This window comes from Triturus cristatus, chromosome 5_2 (genome assembly GCF_964204655.1).
Source record: "Triturus cristatus chromosome 5_2, aTriCri1.1, whole genome shotgun sequence".
Taxonomy (NCBI): Eukaryota; Metazoa; Chordata; class Amphibia; order Caudata; family Salamandridae; genus Triturus; species Triturus cristatus.
In genome coordinates, this window is record NC_140588.1 from 798,987,071 (window position 1) to 799,006,955 (window position 19,885).

The 19,885-nt window shown below is 42.5% G+C and overlaps 1 protein-coding gene across 1 annotated transcript in view; it reads left to right on the plus strand.

Moving 5' to 3' along the window:
- Window positions 1-19,885, plus strand: part of ADGRG4 (adhesion G protein-coupled receptor G4) — a 1,724,535-nt gene that overhangs the window by 1,133,091 nt on the left and 571,559 nt on the right. The window contains exon 19 of the mRNA XM_085607949.1: window positions 15,298-15,423. Coding sequence (XP_085464075.1) covers window positions 15,298-15,423 — 126 coding nt within the window. The remainder of the gene's footprint in view (window positions 1-15,297; window positions 15,424-19,885) is intronic.

Here is a 19,885-nt window from a genome sequence, read left to right on the forward strand (position 1 = left end):
AAGGTAGCGGTTTAGCACTCCATGTTTTGGAGAAGTGTGCTCAATTGCTACCTCCATCCCCCCTTAAATAATTGCTGTCTCTGCTTGGTTTTCTAATTTTATCAGGACTTACATTCCTGAATATGCTCAGAGTATGAAACCTTTTTATGCTATGATACACCCATCCTTTTCTGCTTCTTCCTGGCTCCTGGAACACACTGCGGTGTTTCATGCTTTACAGTCTGACTTCCTTCCTACACAATACTTCAAGACTAAGTTGAATAAAACCAATTTGGTCATCCGGATTTTGCCTGGTGCGATTGGCTCAAGGTAAATGCATTTTTGTCGTTTCGCTTGTGCCGGCTTTAGAGGCAGTTACTAAAGCCAGTGTTCCTAATTCTAAAGCACTGCATCCTTGTTGGATTCAATGGGCTATGTCTTTGACGTCCATTGATGTCAGCTTTGTTTTTGTCCCTTCCTTGCAAATGCAAGAGTTTCTTCAGTATGAACATGTTCTCCCTCTGCCTTCTTCGGTTCTTCCTCTTGATCAGTACAAATGTATCATTTACACTCACGTTTCGGCTCAACCAACCATTGGTTCTAACTCTAAGCAGGCTTATTCTTCAGCTTGTGCGATTGTTGTAGGCATGATGAAGGATGGAGTTGAGGGCTCTGCTTTTGGCTCTTGAGTATTCTTATCCTTAATTGCCCACCCTTGTGGTGTGTGATTCTTTTTGTTGTGTACAGTCCTTCAACGACGATTTGTACATTAGGAAACAAAATGATTTTCAGGATTCTAAATGTAGCATAATAAAGCATAAAATGCTTTGGGTTAGAATGGCCGCTCATGTTGTACAGACATTGGGCAATCAACGTGTGGGAGCGCACACTGTTGTGAATTCGATGGTGATGATGCAGCCAAATCTGCAGTAGCCACAGTGCACATAGCCCCAGTTACGAGTTCCTGCCACCGCTATTTCTCTTTTACAGCAACACTATTGGTGGCACAGGTTATATACCAGCAGATTTGCCAATGTGCTCTTTGTTGCAACGTTTGCCAGTAAATTAAGTGTTCAACTGTGTCGCCACCAGCTCAGACACATCTTCATATTTCAGTCCATTTGGCGGCATTTATCTTGATCATTGCAGTCCTCTTATATCCGATAATCCTTTCAAATATATTTTGGTTGCAGTTGATTCTTAGACTAGGTTCCTCTGGGTCTGGCCACAGCGCTCGGCTGACGCTCGCACTGTTATAAAAGATTTGCATATCTTTTTTGGAACTTAAGCCTGTGGTGCTTTCCATTCAGACCAGCGTCCGGCTTTAACCTCAGAGGCGTACCATGATTCAATAACGTCAATGGGAGTGAAGGTAAATTTCTTATCTTTGTATCGGCCTGAGGGCAATTCTGTGGTGGAGAAATCTATAGCAGCAAGGATATTATGTACGGGCAGTGGTTGGTTAACTCATCTTTATGGGGTTCAACGTGCTATTAAAAACCTCCTAAGAAGGTCGTTGGTTGGGCGGACCACGTACGAAATGCTCTTTGACATCAAGATGTATGTTCCAGACCTTGATGGTCTAGATGTTGTGGCGGCTGCCACAACCTTTGACGTAGATAACCACTTTGCTGTCTTACAGGATCTACAACAGTGTTGTGACACTCTGGTTAAAACCCATTTGCTGTTGACTCCGCCATCGATGCAGCTGTCCTGGTTTCTGTTACTAGCTGGCTTCCTAAAGTTGGAAATCTGGCTTCATGAAAAGGTGATGATCAAGAAAGAATTTGGTCCCTCCTACCTTGCCCCTGTTCCGGTGCTTGGTCTTCAGGGGACCCAAACTGTGATTTTACCTCCACTTCCAGGATACAAAGCCAATCTCTTTGTTTCAATTGATATGCCTAGCGGTATTCCAAAACAGGATGTTCCTTTACAGCATGTGAGATCCATTGCTTCTAATTCTCCCCTGCTGCTGGAGGGGGATGTTTAGTCTTCATTGACTTGGTACCTGTTTTACCTTCCTCATGCTCCACAATGTGAGCATAATTTCCTACACCATATACAATGGCATTATTGGAAAGTTAAATATTCCAAATAGGGATTAGCAACTTTGACCATGTTGTAAGGGTCACAGCACATACACTTAGGATTGGAAAGCAGCACCCCAATGTGCAGAGTTGAAAATAACTGAAATACGAGTCAGCAAATAAATGGGGTGACCATGTAAAAAGATGGATTGCCTCACATGCCCACATTCATATTGCCATAAACCCACAATCAAATCATGACACATTGAAAATTCTATATATATAAAACAAGTAATAATTTATTTAAAAATATGTTCAAATAATTTTATTAAATAAAAAAAAATGTAATTTTTTTTTAAATGTATTAAATTTAACCAGGAACTGGAGCCGAGCAAACAAAGAGGAGTTCTGCTCCTTACTTTCCACCTCCTTGCCCACGGATACTAGTTGTCTGAACGCTCAAGAAACCGCTATCTATAACTGGCTATGTGCGGCCAGTAATACTGTTGCCCCTTGCAAATTCTCCATCATCAGGCGGCCTCATGACGCCCAGCGGTGGTTTACAGAGGATCTCAAACAAAAAAAGCTTCTCCTCAGACAAGCAGAACGTAGGTGGAGACGTAGCTATTCCACTAACACAAAAGTCATCTTCACTAAGCTACTAACTGATTACAAAAAAGCCATTATTGCAGCCAAAACTTCGTATTTTTCACTAAAAATCACTAACTCGTCTACCACTACCAAAGATATTTTCTCCATTGTCAACGAACTATCTCTACCTGACAGAGTCACCATCAAATCAGCACCAACCCAGGATTTCTGTGATGCTCTTAATAACTTTTTCATCCAGAAAATCTCCACTATCAAGGAGAGTATTCCTCCGTCCATCCCCCGATCAGCTTTGGGGACTTCACCCAAAAACACTCAGTTCCTTGATCAAATTCCTCTGATCTCCATAGAAGAATTTTCTATACTTCTAAAAAAGGTCAGCTCGGGTTCCCCTTCAGATCCCTGCCCCCCTCCATTCCTCCAAGAAGCCTTTCTCTCCTGCCCCGATCCCCCGCTTACGTTCCTCAATAACTCATTACAAACAGGAGTTGTCCCCACCTCCTTTAAAGCAGCTGAGGTCATTCCCATCCTGAAGAAGCCCCATGCCGATCCTACCAATCTCACTAACTATCGTCCCATCTCTCTCCTTCCCTACTTGAGCAAGATCTTGGAAGCCCATGTTACACAATGCCTGAGGTCTTTCATCGAACGTTCGTCTTTTCTTGACCCTCACCAGGCCGGCTTTAGGCCTGCGCACTCTACTGAGCTGGTCATTCTCGCTGTGATGAATGAACTCCGCAGGGGAGCTGATAACAACCTCTCCCAGGCCCTTGTTCTCCTAGACCTCTCGGCCGCCTTTGACACGGTCGATCACAAGCTTTTGATCGACCGTGTCAGAGATGCTGGCATTCAGGGCACGGCCCTAAAATGGATTTCCTCATTTCTGGGGGACCGCTCGCAGGCCGTTCGCCTTGCTACCTTTTCAGCCAAAAAGACCACTCTAACCTGCGGTGTACCACAGGGCTCTTCTTTATCTCCTTTATTATTTAATCTATACATGGCTCCCTTAATCTACTCACTCCGCAACTTTGAAGTAGTCTGCTTCAATTATGCGGACGATCTTCAACTTGTGTTTAACATTAACCCCACTACTGCGTCTATCTCCAGCTTTCAGGCTACTCTATGCTTTATCAGGGATTGGATGAACACCAGCCAACTAAAACTCAACCCTGATAAGACCGAGCTGGTGTTGACCGGCCCCTCAAACCCCTGGAATGACAATTTTTGGCCCCCCTCGTTAGGAAATCCTCCCACACCCTCCAAATCACTTAAAAGCCTTGGAGTAAAAATTAGTAATGACCTGTCCATGAAGCCCCAGATCGGTGCAGTTACTTCCTCATGCTTTTTCCACCTACGCAGAATTCGGAAGATTGCAAGATTTTTCACCACCGAGGCCCTCACTGTGATACTCATGGCCCTAGTCATTTCCCGGATTGACTATGCCAACTCCCTTTATGTTGGCATTCCTGCCTATCAACTCCATCGCTTTCAGCTGGTTCAGAATCAGGCTGCACGCCTCATTACTCACCAATCTCGTATCCAACATGTCCGCCCCTTGCTGAAACTTCTTCATTGGCTCCCAGTTGCCAAACGCTGCTTGTTTAAATTGGGCTGCACTACCTTCAAAGCCCTAACTGGTAGCGGGTCTGCTTTCATCTCCTCCTTAATCACTCGTTATTCCCCCACGCGTGCTCTCCGTTCGTCGCATGCCAATCTCCTCACCCCTTCTCGCTTTAACCGGAAAAAACACGACAGGCTTAGTTTTTCCTTCCTAGCACCTCAAACATGGAACTCCCTTCCTTTAGAACTCAGACTCGAAATATCTTTGCCTCACTTCAGATCCCTCCTCAAAACTCTTTTATTCATTCAAGCCTACCAGTAACCTCCTGATCCAGTACGACACTGCAATAGCGCCATGAAACCTTTGGGTGTACGCGCGCTTTAGAAATATATTTAACATAACATAACATAACAAACATTAATGTAACTGTATTTAAAAAAAAAACAATTGCATTATTTTAAATTAATTGAATGCCTAACTTTAAGTAATGTTGACTTATTTATTAATAAATATATATTTTATGTTATAGGTGGACTTCGTTTTTATTTAAATCTTTAAATTTTTGTATTTATTTGATTAAATAGATTAAATATTTAGTTTAAAATTAGGTTTACAATGCTGTAACATTTTATTTATCTTTCCTATGTTTAAAACCAACATTGTAAATTAATGTAAATTAATATTTATCATTCAAATATATTTACCAATTTATTTTCAAGTTTATTAGATTTTTAAAATATTCCCTATACTTTACCATAGGCTCCGTACTGTAGGTCGCAACCTCTGGCTTTGTGTGAAAAGTTACTACTTTACACTTGTTAATTAGGCTCCACTCCCTGAATTCAAGGAGTGGGGACATGCAACTCTACACTTTTGAGTAATTTTACACTTGAAAATCGTGAAATGCCAAAAGTAGTTAAGTTACTCAAAAGTGTAAGAGTAAACGTACATGTATAGTTTTATTCGGATAATTTTACCTTTGTGAATTGCTCTCTATATGTATTTACAAAATGACTTAGTAACTTATCAAAATCTTTAGTACTCAGTATGTTCAGCACCAGTCACTTGATTCTCTTATGTCTCTTACTATCATTTTATATTCCGGTTGTGTGCACTCTACTCTTACATTTGACTATGATTAACTGTTGGTCTTTTGCCAAAATGCACATATTATTCAAGTCAGTATTTAGAATGTGACGCAAAATGTTATCAAACATTGATGCTCCCCATTTAATCACCCTCATGCAAAGCTAGGCTTGTTTGTATTGAATGAAGTCAAGCTGTAAATAAATATGAAGATGGTATTTTATTTTATTGTCTCATATTTTAAACATAAGCCATACAATATACCACCTACAATAGTAACATTTCCGTTATAATCATAAAACAGTAATAATAGATATAAACTAGGAATTAGCAACACTCAAAGTTATACATGCAGTAAACGCAATGAAAACTTGAGTATAGAAATATTCCTTGTCCATGTAATTTAAAATGTCGCGCATGAAATTGTGCATTAAGTGTGATAACATTTTTACTATTTAAAATGGACACAGTTTGAAATTATATAACAACAATGAGATACTGCTATTAAAACACTTCATCACTCACACATTATACTAGCTCATGCATGGATAGAATAAAAGTAAAGAAAGAGTAAAAATGAAAACTATGACTAAATTGGCATCATGTGAAAATGCAGGAGACAACAAGGGCCGTGCTTTTAAAATAACAGAGGGGCCAAGTAAAGTGCTTTGTGCAGAAAATTTCAGGTTGGTTGAAATATGTTTTCAACTTGAGGGTGGCATCAATAAATGTGTAGTTTTAGTAATAGGATGAAACCTAAAAGGGTAAGCTAAGCTATACGCACCAATGGTGTCACATTTTTATAGAACATTTTCCACCCAAGCCAGTTTAGCTAAATGGAAATATCGCACAGACCTAGATGCACCATAGTAATTATGTTAAACAGCTCAGCACACACGGCGAGCATGGTCTGAAACCTGTGTATGTGCAAACTCAATTGGAGTGTGTTCAACAGGGCCTGTGAGCCCGGTATACAACTTGGGGGCATATTATCAAGAAACGGCGTTAAAATTATCGCCGCTTTAGAGGCAGAAAACTGCTGCTAAAGCGTCGGTAATGGGCTTGATAATATGCCCTTGAGAATTCCTATAGAAGCCTATGTTCTGGTGTCAACATGGGCTTCTATTGGAATTCTCTGAGGCTTATTATCAAGCCCATTATCGCCGCTTTAGCAGCAGTTTTCTGCCGCTAAAGTGGCGATAATTTTAACGCCGTACTTGATAATATGCCCCTCAGATTGTTAAAAATGTATCAAGCCAAAGCATGCTATGCACCTTCTCGCCACATTTGTTGTAGACTGGAACTAATTATGTAGTTCTGAACTCATCTACAACAATCCTGAAATCCTGTTAGCTAGTTGTGCACTTTTTGGAAATACCAACATCCCCCACTAGGGTTGGGGAACAAGAGCAACATTGGAAAAATGATCAGTGCCAATTACTGTAAAACCTCCAACATTGCTACACTGAGGCGGCGATTACAAGTTTTATGGAATAGTGTAGGCATTTTACTGTATAGATTAACTACCATTACCCCAGGGGGAGGTATTTACTAAGTGTTTCAACTTAGAAATGAGGCATAACATGCAGAGTCAGTATGTAAAAGACCAAATTACTGCTTTGCCCTTTCCAGGCCTTTTCTCACAGTACATTTTCAAAGGTTTCAGTAACTGAGATTTGTCAGGGGATATCAGTGAGGGTGTGATAATGATCACAGAACTGAGAATTTTGACCCCTTGCAAACTACTGCTTGCCAAGTTAATAGATGTTTAACTCTAGACTTGTAAGCAAGGACTAGCTAAAGTAACCATTGGGGCAGTGTTCTCTCTACAAGTTATTATTACCTCTATGCATACTAGATTTAAGGCCAGTACTATTTGGTTTTTCATGTAGAACTTTAATAAATGTTACCTCAAATAGTCCAGATCAATGGTTTTCATGAGCTCTTAGATTGTTAAATGTAAAAAAAGATTTCATATTGCAGTTTAAATCTAATTATGGGTTGGAGCGTAGCAATTCTAGTCTGGATATAAACTTGTTGCGCTGTTGGAATATTCTCTTTCTCAGGATGGAAGGCCTAGCTGTTAGATAATCCAGGGTCTTCCCTAATCTGTTCCTGAGATTCTATTTGTAATAACTCGTAGTAAGCTTAAGGATGAAATGCTATAATATGCTGGTATTGCTTATTTGCATGACTTTTCACAAGTAACAAGATTGCCAGGATTCCCTGCAAGCCTTAGGGTCAAATTTTCTTCTCCGACAGTCCAATATGTATTCTCGTTTAAGTCCTAGGACCTGCAAAAACTTCACCCTCGGTTAACTGATTAACCTCCCATTTAACACCTTCTTTGAATGACGCACTGGCAGAAATTATCATTTTGCATCTTTTACTCTTCTGCATTTTAAACAAATATAAACAAATTATCCATTCACCAGCAAAAAATCAGTTTTTGGAAGAGTAAAGACCAACTTCCCCAGTGGATTGAATCCCCTACTCTTTCATTTAAAAGACTTCAGGTTATACTCTTCTAGCAGATGAAATTATATTTCCGTTTCTTATTCCAACACAAACACTATTCTGGAATACCCAAAGTTCCGTTAAAGTTCTCCACCATGTCACTGATGCCTTCTATCAATGGTGGAATAGAAGTTAAAAGCAGACCTGGAAAATATATTCATTTTAGCTCTCATTGTACTGGGTGAGTGTAGCAAGTTAGTCTAACCATCTAAAGGAGGAATTGGAAGCCAAATATTATTAATAGCTGCTACACGAGTGCGGTATTACCCTGGTGCTGTTTGCCACACTAGATAGCCACTGATCCCTCTGTCAATCCACCCCTAAGAGCAGTCTACCAGGGTTTTTGCCTGTTTCCTTGTAGTCCAGATTGCAAGTGCGGCCCTTTCTTCTCTCCACCTTATTATACATTAAAATAACTTGGTATGATGCAATTGGTAACATACTGGACACTTGCTATTGGGTCATTAAAGGTCACCAAATCAGTAACTCATTCAATGTCATGATTCCGGGTCTGGTGGCACAGTGGACTAATGCATCCCCTGCAGGGACCTGTGTTTGACTTCATGGTCACAGGTTCAAATCCCGGTGTGTCCAATCAGCCTTTCATCCATTTGAGCTTGATAAAATGAGTACCATTGAGTTGGGTAACAATAAACATCTGTTATTCAGAGCCAAGATACCCAGTTAGGGGCGAACGTGTGCTTTACAAATACACTGTTTTGTCGATAACATGGGAGATGCGTCTCAAATCCCCCATGACTGTCCTCTCATATTAAAACTAAGTGAAGTAATGCACTTGCTGCAGAGATTTGTAACCTACAAGACACAAGTTCAACTCTTAAAGCAACAGCTGTTTATTTTGCCTTTTCAAATCAATAAAGATAATATTAGCACGCACAATGATAACCCTATTATTTGAAGCATGTAAATGTTGACTATGTTTTACACAATCCTCCTGTGACTGTCTTCTTGTACCATTACAGGGGGCTAATGTGCTGACCAAAATAATCTGTGTGCAACCTGAATGTCATAGGTTTACATCTGCAAAGAAAAAACTCAGTGGGTCATTTGGAATTTGGTGGATATGGGGCATTCACCCCAAAAAATGGTGGATACCCCATATGTGAAATCTGCAGTTGGCTCGCCCTGTTTAGAGTTGGACGAAGAGCCAGGTTTCTGCCAGCAAAGTTTCTTCGGGCTTCACTATCTGAAAACTTCGACTGGCAGCAGTCTGCCATGGATCCATCAGCCAATTTATTTCAAAAGGTCCTTCCATCATACATTTTTCCTGTTTGCGACCACCAGGATAAGTCGGGTAGTCCAGAAGCCAAAACATCAGAAATAAACTTTGCATGTTGATAGAAAACTCCCCAAATGTTAAGACGGTTGATTTTTCTTGCTTTGCAGACATAAATGCCTGCGTTTAGGTTTGTTGATACAAACCGATAACAAATTGACCCTTTCACCATGCATGGCAGACGGCTAACATTTAAATTTTCTCCACCACACTGGCAAGAAGCACTATCAATAAAACAGTGCATGGTGGGTTGGTGTGGATTTCTAAGTATTGTGTGGATGGTCTTCTAGTGGGAAGGTGAAGGCAAAGGTCTCTGCCAACTTGGCAGCCGAGTGGACCACCCACTCAATTCTAAATTATCCCTTCAGCCTTTTGTCCATGTGCAGTCGATAAAAACATGCCAATGAGTTGCCATGTATAAACACCTAAGCCCTTATTACTCAAAATATACCCTTAACTGTAAATTACAGATCTTCCAAGATTATCCCTCTGGTGGGATTACTACATGATAGTAGCTGAAACTTGTTACCACCAGCAGAATGGATATCCCAGCAGATGTATGGACCACAGTGGAAATTGCTGGTGAGTAGCTAACAGTGCATCCAGTGGAACACATATGTCTGTGCATTTACCAGCTAAACACATAGTGCAACATAGTAATAATACCACTGAACAAAAAACAATTTCAGGGAGAGGGCTAGAGACCAGCAAGACAAAACACACCAGCATCATTTCCTGAGTGCTTTGTGACTACATTTAATGCTTCATCCTGCTGAAGCTTGCTGAGGGTTTTACCTTCTTAAGCCCATTTAAGAGCTATCTTAATATGGGTGTGAAATGGTATCTCGTTTAGGCGATATATTTTTCTCTGATGAGGATTGCTTGCAGCAATGCACTGACATTTACTGATTTCACCCTCAGTACTTCTTCCTTTTCTAAAGATGAGCTTTTACTTCTGCTGGTATACCTGCCACCGTTTTCACGATAACCCCCATTATTAAAACCTATTTATTTTGTGCAAAGTATTAATAGCAAAGTTGTCCAACCACTATTCAGTGATCGGACTGGGATTTAGTAGGGCAGTTTATTGGATTAATGTGCCTGATGCACATATCTTTGCTTAATCTTCAGGAAACATATCTAGCGATGGGCAACTTACACTGCCACCCATCTGAACACATTAAAATGAGTACTGTTTATTTGGACTATATTTCAAATTTACCATAAAAAGCACTAAGATGTCAACCATGAATAAGTCTCACTAATCAGTCTTATAAGTATCTTTTGGAAAAAAGGTTTGGGTCACAGGCTCAAATCTGGAAAATGACACCATGCCATTTTATCTTTCTGACATCAATAAGCAGAAAACCTACCTACAGAATAGTCAATTGCCCTGTGGCAATTCAAACATATGACCTTTAGATTGCTGAAAGACCTCTAGAGCAGGCACATTGCACACTTACCAAGACTACTGTTTGCTTTTTATGATGGAAATAAAGGGTAATCTTCTATCACTAGGAGGCCACCAAGGGCAGAGAGAAAAATGACAGATATCTTACCAAGTCATGCACCACTAGCAATCACCAGCAGTAGGCATTCCAGAATGTTGCTTTGGCGATATCTGCTTGAGTTTGAAGCATATCGTGACACCATTCACGGATAGCCACTTAGATTCCTGTGGAACTCACACTTTGGGTTATATTTACAAAGAGTTCACACAACGCAACACAGCAAGTACATAGGAATGGGAGAGAGCAGAACTGCATCACATCTACTTAGAAGTGGCACAGTTTTGCTCTATCCCTGTGCTGGCTCACTTGTGACTTCCATGCACCATCCCATGCACTTGTGGCTAATAGTGCAAGGGCGTCTGCATTGTAGTCAGCATAGTTTTTGTGCAGAAAGAAGGCCCTTCATGCACAAAAACTTTACTTTAATGTATTTTCCTCTTTGTGTGTGTGCTGCAGAATGCAGAGGAAAAAACGAGGAGAAATGCAAACATTGCTCCTCATTACGCCTGCCTCAGGCAGGTGCCGAATGTTCGCACAGTTTTTTGTAGATTGTGCTGTACCACCCATGGAACTCCCCCTTGACACAAAGTTACGCAAGGCAGCACATTACTTTACATTACAAACCATCACAAATTATGATTTGCATTGTTTTTTTCATCCTAGCAAAAGACTTTGCATTGAATTACGTTAAAAAGCGTAAGCAAACTCTAGGACATTGTTTCTTTGGATTAATTCAGACAGGGATTACTGTTGACCCTACACTTACCTGAAGACTACAACTATTGGCATCAACCCAGCTTCCAAAAATGTATGAATATCCCAGAAATTCAAAAACTCTGCAAATCTAAGGTGCAGATTTACCATTATTTTATGCAACGCAGCAAGGCAACTTGTTGTGACTGTGGGTGAAAGGGAGATGGCAGAAATGCTCCATATTTGCAAAGATAAGGAGCATTTCTGCTCGTTCCTTGTGCTGGCACACTGTGTGCTGCCTAGTACCAGCACAGGCACTATTGCACCATAGTGCAGCAGTAGCTGCATGGAATGGATTTGTGCAGGAAAAGGCAACTTTCTGCACAAAAACAATCCTTAGAAGCATATTCCTCTAATGCAGCGCACATGGACAGAGTAAGTAACAAGGTGAAATACAGATATCTCCTCTTTATGCCTCTGTAAAGTGGACCCACCATTTTCATGCAAACCCAGGTTTATGAGTCTTTGTAAATCTGTATTTGTGTCAAAATACATGGGTGGATGCATGGGAGCTCCATGCCAACCCGACGCAAGGTAATGCAAGGCAGCGCTATGCACAGTCTTGCATTACTTTGTATTTACTAAACCATGGCTCTGGGGGGCATGTCAGCAACAACCGGCGATAATTATCGGTAAGCGCACTTAGCGCTAGGATAATTATCGCCGTTCATGAGGGGTGCCCAAATGTCAGCGCTGTTGGAGATCCATCGGTGGTGGTTGCGCGCTGCGTTGTCATCGTTTGGAAGCATTGGTTGAGTGTAGGTGCGGATGGAGTTGACGAGACGTTCTTCTGTGGACTTGATACTGCAGCCGTCAGTGATGGTGATGTCCGACCCAGAGCAGAGGTAGGTCCTGGCAGGCGAGGTGGTGCCCAGGGATGATAGCGAGGAGGGTGCTGGTGTCGTAGCGGTGGAGTGTTTAAGAGGAAGGCTCCTTGGTGCTGAGGGTGGTCCAGGGGCAGACGGATGCAAACAGCGTAGCCTATGGATTGCCTTTGGCACAGGAGACAATCATTACAATGCAGGCAGTACACCATTAACAACGCAACTCCGACAACGCAGGCGTCTTTACATCGCATTTGATTACAACGCATTGTGAGGTCAGAAATGGGGTAATTAAAAGTTTTTCGGTTGGTCATGGGTTTTGGATGTCTGATCAGGAAATTGGGGTGTGTTTTGGGGTAAAATGTGAAAATTGTGGTGTGTTTTGGGGTAAAATATGAAAATCGGGGTGTGTTTTGGGATAAAATATAAATATTGGGCTGTGTTATGGGGTAAAGTGTGAAAATTGGGGTGTGTTTTGGGGTAAAATATGAAAATTGGGGGGTGTTTTGGGGGCCCAGAAAGGAATTTTAGGGTTCACGGTTTGGTTTGCGGTACAAAGGTTAGTTTTTGGGTGTACTCACTGAAGTGGGAATAGTAATTTTTATGTCTTCGCTATGCAACACCTTCCCTACTGTTGCAATATGCCTAGTAATAGTATGCATTAGAATGGAATGCCATGTAATGGCATGTGTCGTAACTACGTATGTACCTTTGGCACATGAGTGGTGCGCCCGCTGCGCATGGGCGCACAGCGGCCACCATTGAGAAGCAAAGAACACTGGATGGAGCGTGGACGTGGGGGGGGTGTGAGCGGGTGTTGTAAATATTTTAATATAGGAAGTCTTACCTCGAAGCCGGGTCCTGTGTCTTCATTGCTCCTGCTTTCCAGCATCTTCTTCCAGGAAAAGGAAGTAGGCAGTCATGCTCCCTCCCCTGAGCCAATCACAACGCTGTGATGCGGCGGTGGGATTGGTAATTGGCAACCGGACAAGGCATGCAGCCAGGGGCTTGAGGGGTGGGCATGTTCTCCATGCAGGCTGTAATGCAGCCTGCTTTATGAACAGGGAAGTGAGCATGACTGCTTTGGACAGCCTGAGTGGACCGACCAAACAGTCATTGCTCACTTGAGTGGGCATGCCAATCCGCCCATGCCTTGCCCTGAGCTTGGAGCAGTCCTAACCACCCTCCCACCTGCACAGGAAACACAGCACGGTTACATCACTAAGTTATCATCATGTGATGATTGTTCCTCTTCTGCACTGCTTGAAAGCAGTGAGGCGTCGCTCTTCCCCAATAGCAGATAAGCCGCCACTGGGGGTGCATCATCTACATGTGCTAGGCCTAAGCGAATCGACCCCCAGGTGTCCTGCTATACGCGTCCCACCTTCTTCTGACCTGGACATTGACACCGTGGTGCAATCAGCTGCACTCTCTCCAAATTTGTGACTCAGCCAGCAGGAGCCTCAGCCAGGTGGCATTTCAAAAGCCTGGGTACAGCAGCCGCTGCCAAGTCCGCTGGTGAACCTCCCGATGCAATTGATGCAGCAGGGCCCCCTTAGGCGTGAAGTTGCAGGGCTCCCGCCACACAAGTTCAGCGCAGCTCAGGGGCCTCACCCTCCACAGTATCCGGCCAGTCCAACATCATCCAGCCTGTGATGCAGAGAGGCGGCACCTACCATTGGTAATCTCCCCCGTGCACCCCGGTGTAGTGGTGGATTGTAGTAATGTGATGCAGACTTCCCTACGTTGGGGCGCAGGAGCGCCTCTACTATTAATAGCTCCAAGTTGCGCAAGGCAGTCTTCTCACACAGATCTGCAACGTGTCTCCATGCGACCTGCCAGACTTCACCACCAGGTACGGGCGATCGTCGTGCCTCAATGTCTACCACCACGGCTCATCGACTCCACAGCTCCTCCGCATCCCACTCCAGGCTCCAGATGCAGGTCCAGCGAGGCATGCAGGCTCAAGACGCAGGTCCAGCGAGGCATCCAGGGTCCAGACGCTGGTCCAGCAAGGCATCCAGGCTCCAGACGCTGGTCCAGCGAGGCATCCAGGCTCCAGATGCAGGTCCAGAGATGCATCCAGGCTCCAGACACAGGTCCAGCGAGGCATCCTGGCTCTCATCCTGGTCAACCTGGATGTTAGGTGGCTTGCAGGGGTTGTTGATGTGTGCTGCACTTGGTCCTGGCTGCACCATTCTGCATGTTTTTGGATTTAAAGCCTATTTTTTATTGGATGTTGACTGATGGGCTATTTTTTGCATTAGAGGCAAAAAAACTCACTTTGTGCTGGCTAACGTGAGTTTTTTTGCCGCAAATAGGCCTATCGGTAGTTTTTGTCCGATAACGCCGGGTTTCCTATCGCCATCGTGCTGATGTTAGCGGCAGTTTTCACCGCCGCTCCCCGATACTATCGCCATGTAGCGACACCTTGTTAATACGCCGGTAACATGGCAATAGTTTTCTGGGTTAGGCGGCGATAATAAAACTGCCGCTAACTGGCGTTTGCGATAGGTATCGCCAGTCCTTGTGGATATGCCCCTTTAAATTTTAGAGCCCTGTTTAAGAGAAAATTCAAACAGCTAAAACAAAGATTTTCTAATTCCAGCCTAACATTGCATTGTTTCTGATCTTTGAATAACAAGTAATCGTGTTATTTCCTGTGAGTAAAGAAAGATATGTCATATTAAGGCTTTTCGGTGCCCGGGCAAGAATTTGCTGGCCCTATATAAAGAGAAACTTTGCATGTTATTACCCAAGTCCTGGTAATGCAAGCCCGCATGAAGGGAGGGGCACTGAATGAGAACTTAAACTTCCACAGTGTCATACAAAAACAGTTGAAATATGTCTTGCTCGAGACCCTAAAAATACTTAAAATGACATTGGAAAGTGAGGTAGAGGGAGGCAGAGAAGAACTGAGGTTTGGATAGAGAAATAGAATAGACAGAGGTCAAACTGAAAGAACGAAGGACAGTTACATTACCAAGGGCGGCCCTTGGAAGGTTGGGCCCCGGACCATTGCCCACTTTGCCAAAAAACCTTAAATATTCTCTTTAAAAGATTTCCGGTGCCTTTATTCATGGTCTTGTTTTGCGTACCTTTCATGCTGTATTTTATTCTGTTTCATTTACAGGATGCAGGGATTTCCGGAAATTCGATCTTAAATACGTATGTAATAGGTGCAAGTGTGACTGACAGAAACATTAACGACCTTGAAGAACCGGTGACAGTTACTCTACAGCATTTAAAGGAAAATAAGGTATAAACTTATTGTATTTGGTCATAGCTAATAATAGTTCTTTTTTTAGTAGTTATCAATGATGAAGACAATTTAATGTTGGTGTTTTGATTCGTGTGGTTTGTAAAGCAATATCTACTGAGCTAATTAACAGGGTTGTATTTTCTTTGAAGCGGGTGGTGTATTGAACCGCATTGTACAAAAATGGGGGCTTCAACATAGGACGGCCTTCCAGAATCATGTTTAATGTGGTGTATGCTAAAGTATGGCCTGTATGGATGGTTTTATGTGTGGTACATAAGGATAAAAAACGTCCTCTCATTGTGGTTCAGCAAAGTGGTAGTTGTTGCAGAAAAAATTGAAAATTGATGCTCGCGTTGTTTTATATGGACAGCAATGCTCCGATCAGACACAAAGAGCTTTATTCCTCAAACCCTTTTGATTCTAAATCCCACGTTGGCATGCAAAAGGGTGGCTTTACAATCACAAGTTCCAAAGTTTGAGTCACATAATCAGTATGTGTTTCATTGTCAATATCGTAAATGTCACTTATTCATTATCAAACGTCCACCTGTCTGAGGCGGCTCGTGCCATGTGGGAAAAAGTGTAAGAAAGTGGGCTTTTGAGGGAGGGGAGGGTTGTCATGCATCTCCAGTGAACAATCACAAAACTATTAATTTGATAGTGTTCACAGTTTTTTCTGTGGCGTTTCTCACTTTGAAAACACGTGCTCAACTAAGGTCAAATGTGTTTCTGCGGTGAGAAAAGGAAGGGATATCATGCCTAATGGAGGTGCTGTGAAAATGTATTTACACGGGGAAAGTCACAGACCCTTCTTTTCCTTGGGCAGCGCCATCTCTATGAAAATTGTCACATTAGCACAATGTTTGCAACTCTGCGTGATGCAAAGCATCATTGCGTTATGATACACTTTAAAACGTGGTGCAGAAAGTGAAACATATTTCTGAAATGTTGGAGGACGGCAAGTCAGGATGATGGGAGAAGATAAGAGGTCACTCAACAAGGAGGAGGGTGTGTTCAGAAAAGGATTAGAAAGAGGAAAATTAAGTTTACCCAAGAAGTTGAGATTTTGATAAGTGAGATAAAAAGGCAAAAAAAAATTGTCACCTCAAAACTCCCTCTAGCTAAGGTAGACTGTTTGTGAAGAAGACTTCGTGACATCCATGACTATGGCAGAGTGTAAGGAAAGGTAAAAGGTGTCATGGCTACAAGCATTTGACTAAGCAGAAGCTGGAGGAGACCCTGAGGTCTGCACTGGCAACTGGTAAGGTTCAAACATTGAGCAGGAGTTCCTGCCCATGGAGGAGCAGGGGGCAGCAGTTATTTTCCTAACAATGGTTGGCAGAATTAAAGACACTGACACTGCCAATCTTTTAGAAACTATTACATCTCAGGGTAGGCTAACTGATTAATCCAAACAAGTTTGTTATCTAAGCATGTATAAAAATACTTTTGTAAATAAAATGTCCTTAGCATAATGGATTTGAAAATAATTCATTTGTTAACCCTTTCGCTGCTAGGCCTCCATTACCCCATGCTAAGCTGTTTTTTGGCTATTTGGGATAGTTTATGCTTCGGCCCCTGTAACCTTGTATCCACGCCAAATTTGTGTCCTTTTCTTCCAACATCCTGAGGATTTCAAACCCAGGGTTTGTGGATTCCCCTTTAGGGGACCCAGAAATTTGCCAAAATAATGCAACATTGTTTTTTTGTAAATGGGGAAAAAGTGCTGCAGGATAAAGCGTCTGTTTTTTCCCCTGAAAATGGTATCAACAAAGGGTTTGTGGTGCTGAAGTCATCATCTTCCCAGCTTTCAAGGACAGGCAGACTTTTATCAGAAAACCAAACTTTTCTACACAATTTTGGCATTTTAATGGGACATAGCCTATTTTTACAATTTTTTGTACTTTAAACCTCCTTCCAAATTGTGGTAGAAATGGGTGTGAAGGATAATGGATGCCAGAAGGCTATACATTTGAGAAAAGTAGACACAATTCTAAATTTAGCAAGAGGCCATTTGTGTAGATCCTTCAAGGTTTTCATATAGAAACTAGCAGTTGAAATAAAAAAAGATTGAAAATAAGCTGAAAACAACAGCCATTTCTGACAAAGTTTTCACCTGTAACTTCTAACTATGGCAAAGTTTTGAAAGCTATATACCGTTATATTCACTGGATCCTTCTGGTTGTGGTGATATATAGGACTTGTAAGTTCACCAAGAACCCGGGGTACCCAGAGCCAATAACCGAGCTGCACCTTGCAGTGGGGTTTTCAATGTGTACTGGGTATATAGTAATTCATTTGGTAAAATATAAAGAGTGAAAAATAGGTATCCAGGACACCTATGTATTAAATATAGAGTTTAGAAGCAGCAGTTATTTGCACATCTCTGAAATTGTGGGTAACCCTACTAGCATGTGCATTAGAGGACATTTTTCAAAGTAACTTCTTCTTTACACATTGTCTTACATTTGGAAGGCAGAAATGCATAGAAAGTCAATAGGTAATAACACTTGTTCTACAATTCTGTGTTCCCCTAAGTCCCACAATAAAACTTTCACCTCATTTGCGTGGGTAGGCCTAGTGCCTGCGGCAGGAAACGACCCTAAACACAAAATGGGCATATCACATTTTTCTAGTGAAAACTGACCTTTTGTTTGCAATGTGCCTAGCTGTAGATTTTGAATCCTAGCTCAGCCGGCACATGCAAAAACCTACAAAACCTGTGCATTTTTTAAAACTAGACATCCTGGGGAATCTAGGCTGGGTGGCTCTCACCAGGTTCTGTTACCCAAAATCCCTTGCAAACCTGAAACTTTGCCAAAAAAACCATTTTCCTTACATATCTGTGATGGAAAGTTCTGGAACTGCAGGGAGCCACAAACTTGTACCATCCCAGTATTCCTGCAAGTCTCCCGATAAAAATGGTACCTCACATGTGTGGGTAGGCCTAGTGCCCACAACAAGAAACTGCCCAAAATGCAACGTGGATACATCACATTTTTCCAGTGGAAACTGACCCTTTTTTGCAATGTGTCTAGCTGTGGATTTTGTATCCTAGCTCAGCTGGCACTAAGGGAAACTTAGAAATCTGTACATTTTAGAACACTAGACACCCAGGGGAATCCAGGATGAGGTGACTTGTGTGGCTCTCACCAGGTTCTGTTACCAAGAATCCGATGCAAACCTCAAACTCTGTAAAAGTAACACATTCGTCTCACTTTTCTGTGATGGAAAGTCCTGGAATCTGCAGGGGGGCACACAGTTCCACCCACCCAGCATCTAGGATGAGGTGACTTGTATGGCTCTCACCAGGTTCTGTTACCCAGAATCCTTTGCAAACCTCAAACTTGTCAAAGTAATACATTTTCCTCACTTTTCTGTGATGGAAAGTTCTGGAATCTGTGGGGAGCCACAAACTTCTACCCACCCAGCATTTCCACATGTCTACCGATAAAAATGGTACCTCACTTGTGTGGGTAGGCCTAGTTCTCATCACAGGAAATGGCCCTAAACAGAAAGTGGGCACATCACATTTTTCCAGTGAAAACTGACCCTTTTTTCCCAATGTGCCTAGCTGTGGATTTTGGACCCTCACTCAGCCGGCACCTAGGGAAATCTATTAAATCTGTACATTTTTTAAAGCTAGACACCCAAGAAAATCGAGTATGGGGTGACTTGAGTAGCTCTCATCAGGTTCTGTGACCCAGAATCCGTTGCAAACCTCAAACTCTTTAAAACACATTTTCCTCACTTTTCTGTGATGGAAAGTCCTGGAATCTGCAGGGAGCCACACACCTACACCCACCCACTATTCACCAAGCCTCCCGATAGAAATGGTACCTCACTTGTGTGGGTAGGTCTAGTGCCTGTGACAGGAAACAGCGCTAAACGCAACGTGGGAACATCACATTTTTCCAGGGAAAACTGACACTTTTTTCGCAATGTGCCTAGCTGTGGATTTTGGAACCTCGCTCAGCCGGCACCTGAGGAAACCTAGCAAACCTGTACATTTTTCAAACCTAGACACCCAGGGGAATCCAGGATGGGGTGACCTGTATGGTTGTCATCAGGTTCTGTTACCCAGAATCCCTTGCACACCTCAAATGTTGTAAAAAAACTTTTCAGTGATGGAATGTTCTGGAATCTGTGGTGAGCCACAAACCTCCACCCTCCCAGCAGTCCCCCAAGTCTTTCAATAAAAATGGTACCTCACTTGTGTGGGTAGGCCTAGTGCCCGTGAAAGGAAACACCCCAAAACTTAACACAGTACTGAGGAGACTTCAAAATTATCGATCGCAAAACTACCTGGTTTTGCCATGACGTCGCCTGCGTTTTTGGTCCCGTGTTCAGCAGCCATCTAGGAAAACCTACAAAACCCAGACATTTCTGAAAACTAGACACCCAGTGGAGTCCAGGGAGATGAGGCGTGCTTGGATTTCCCAACATTTTCCTACCCAGA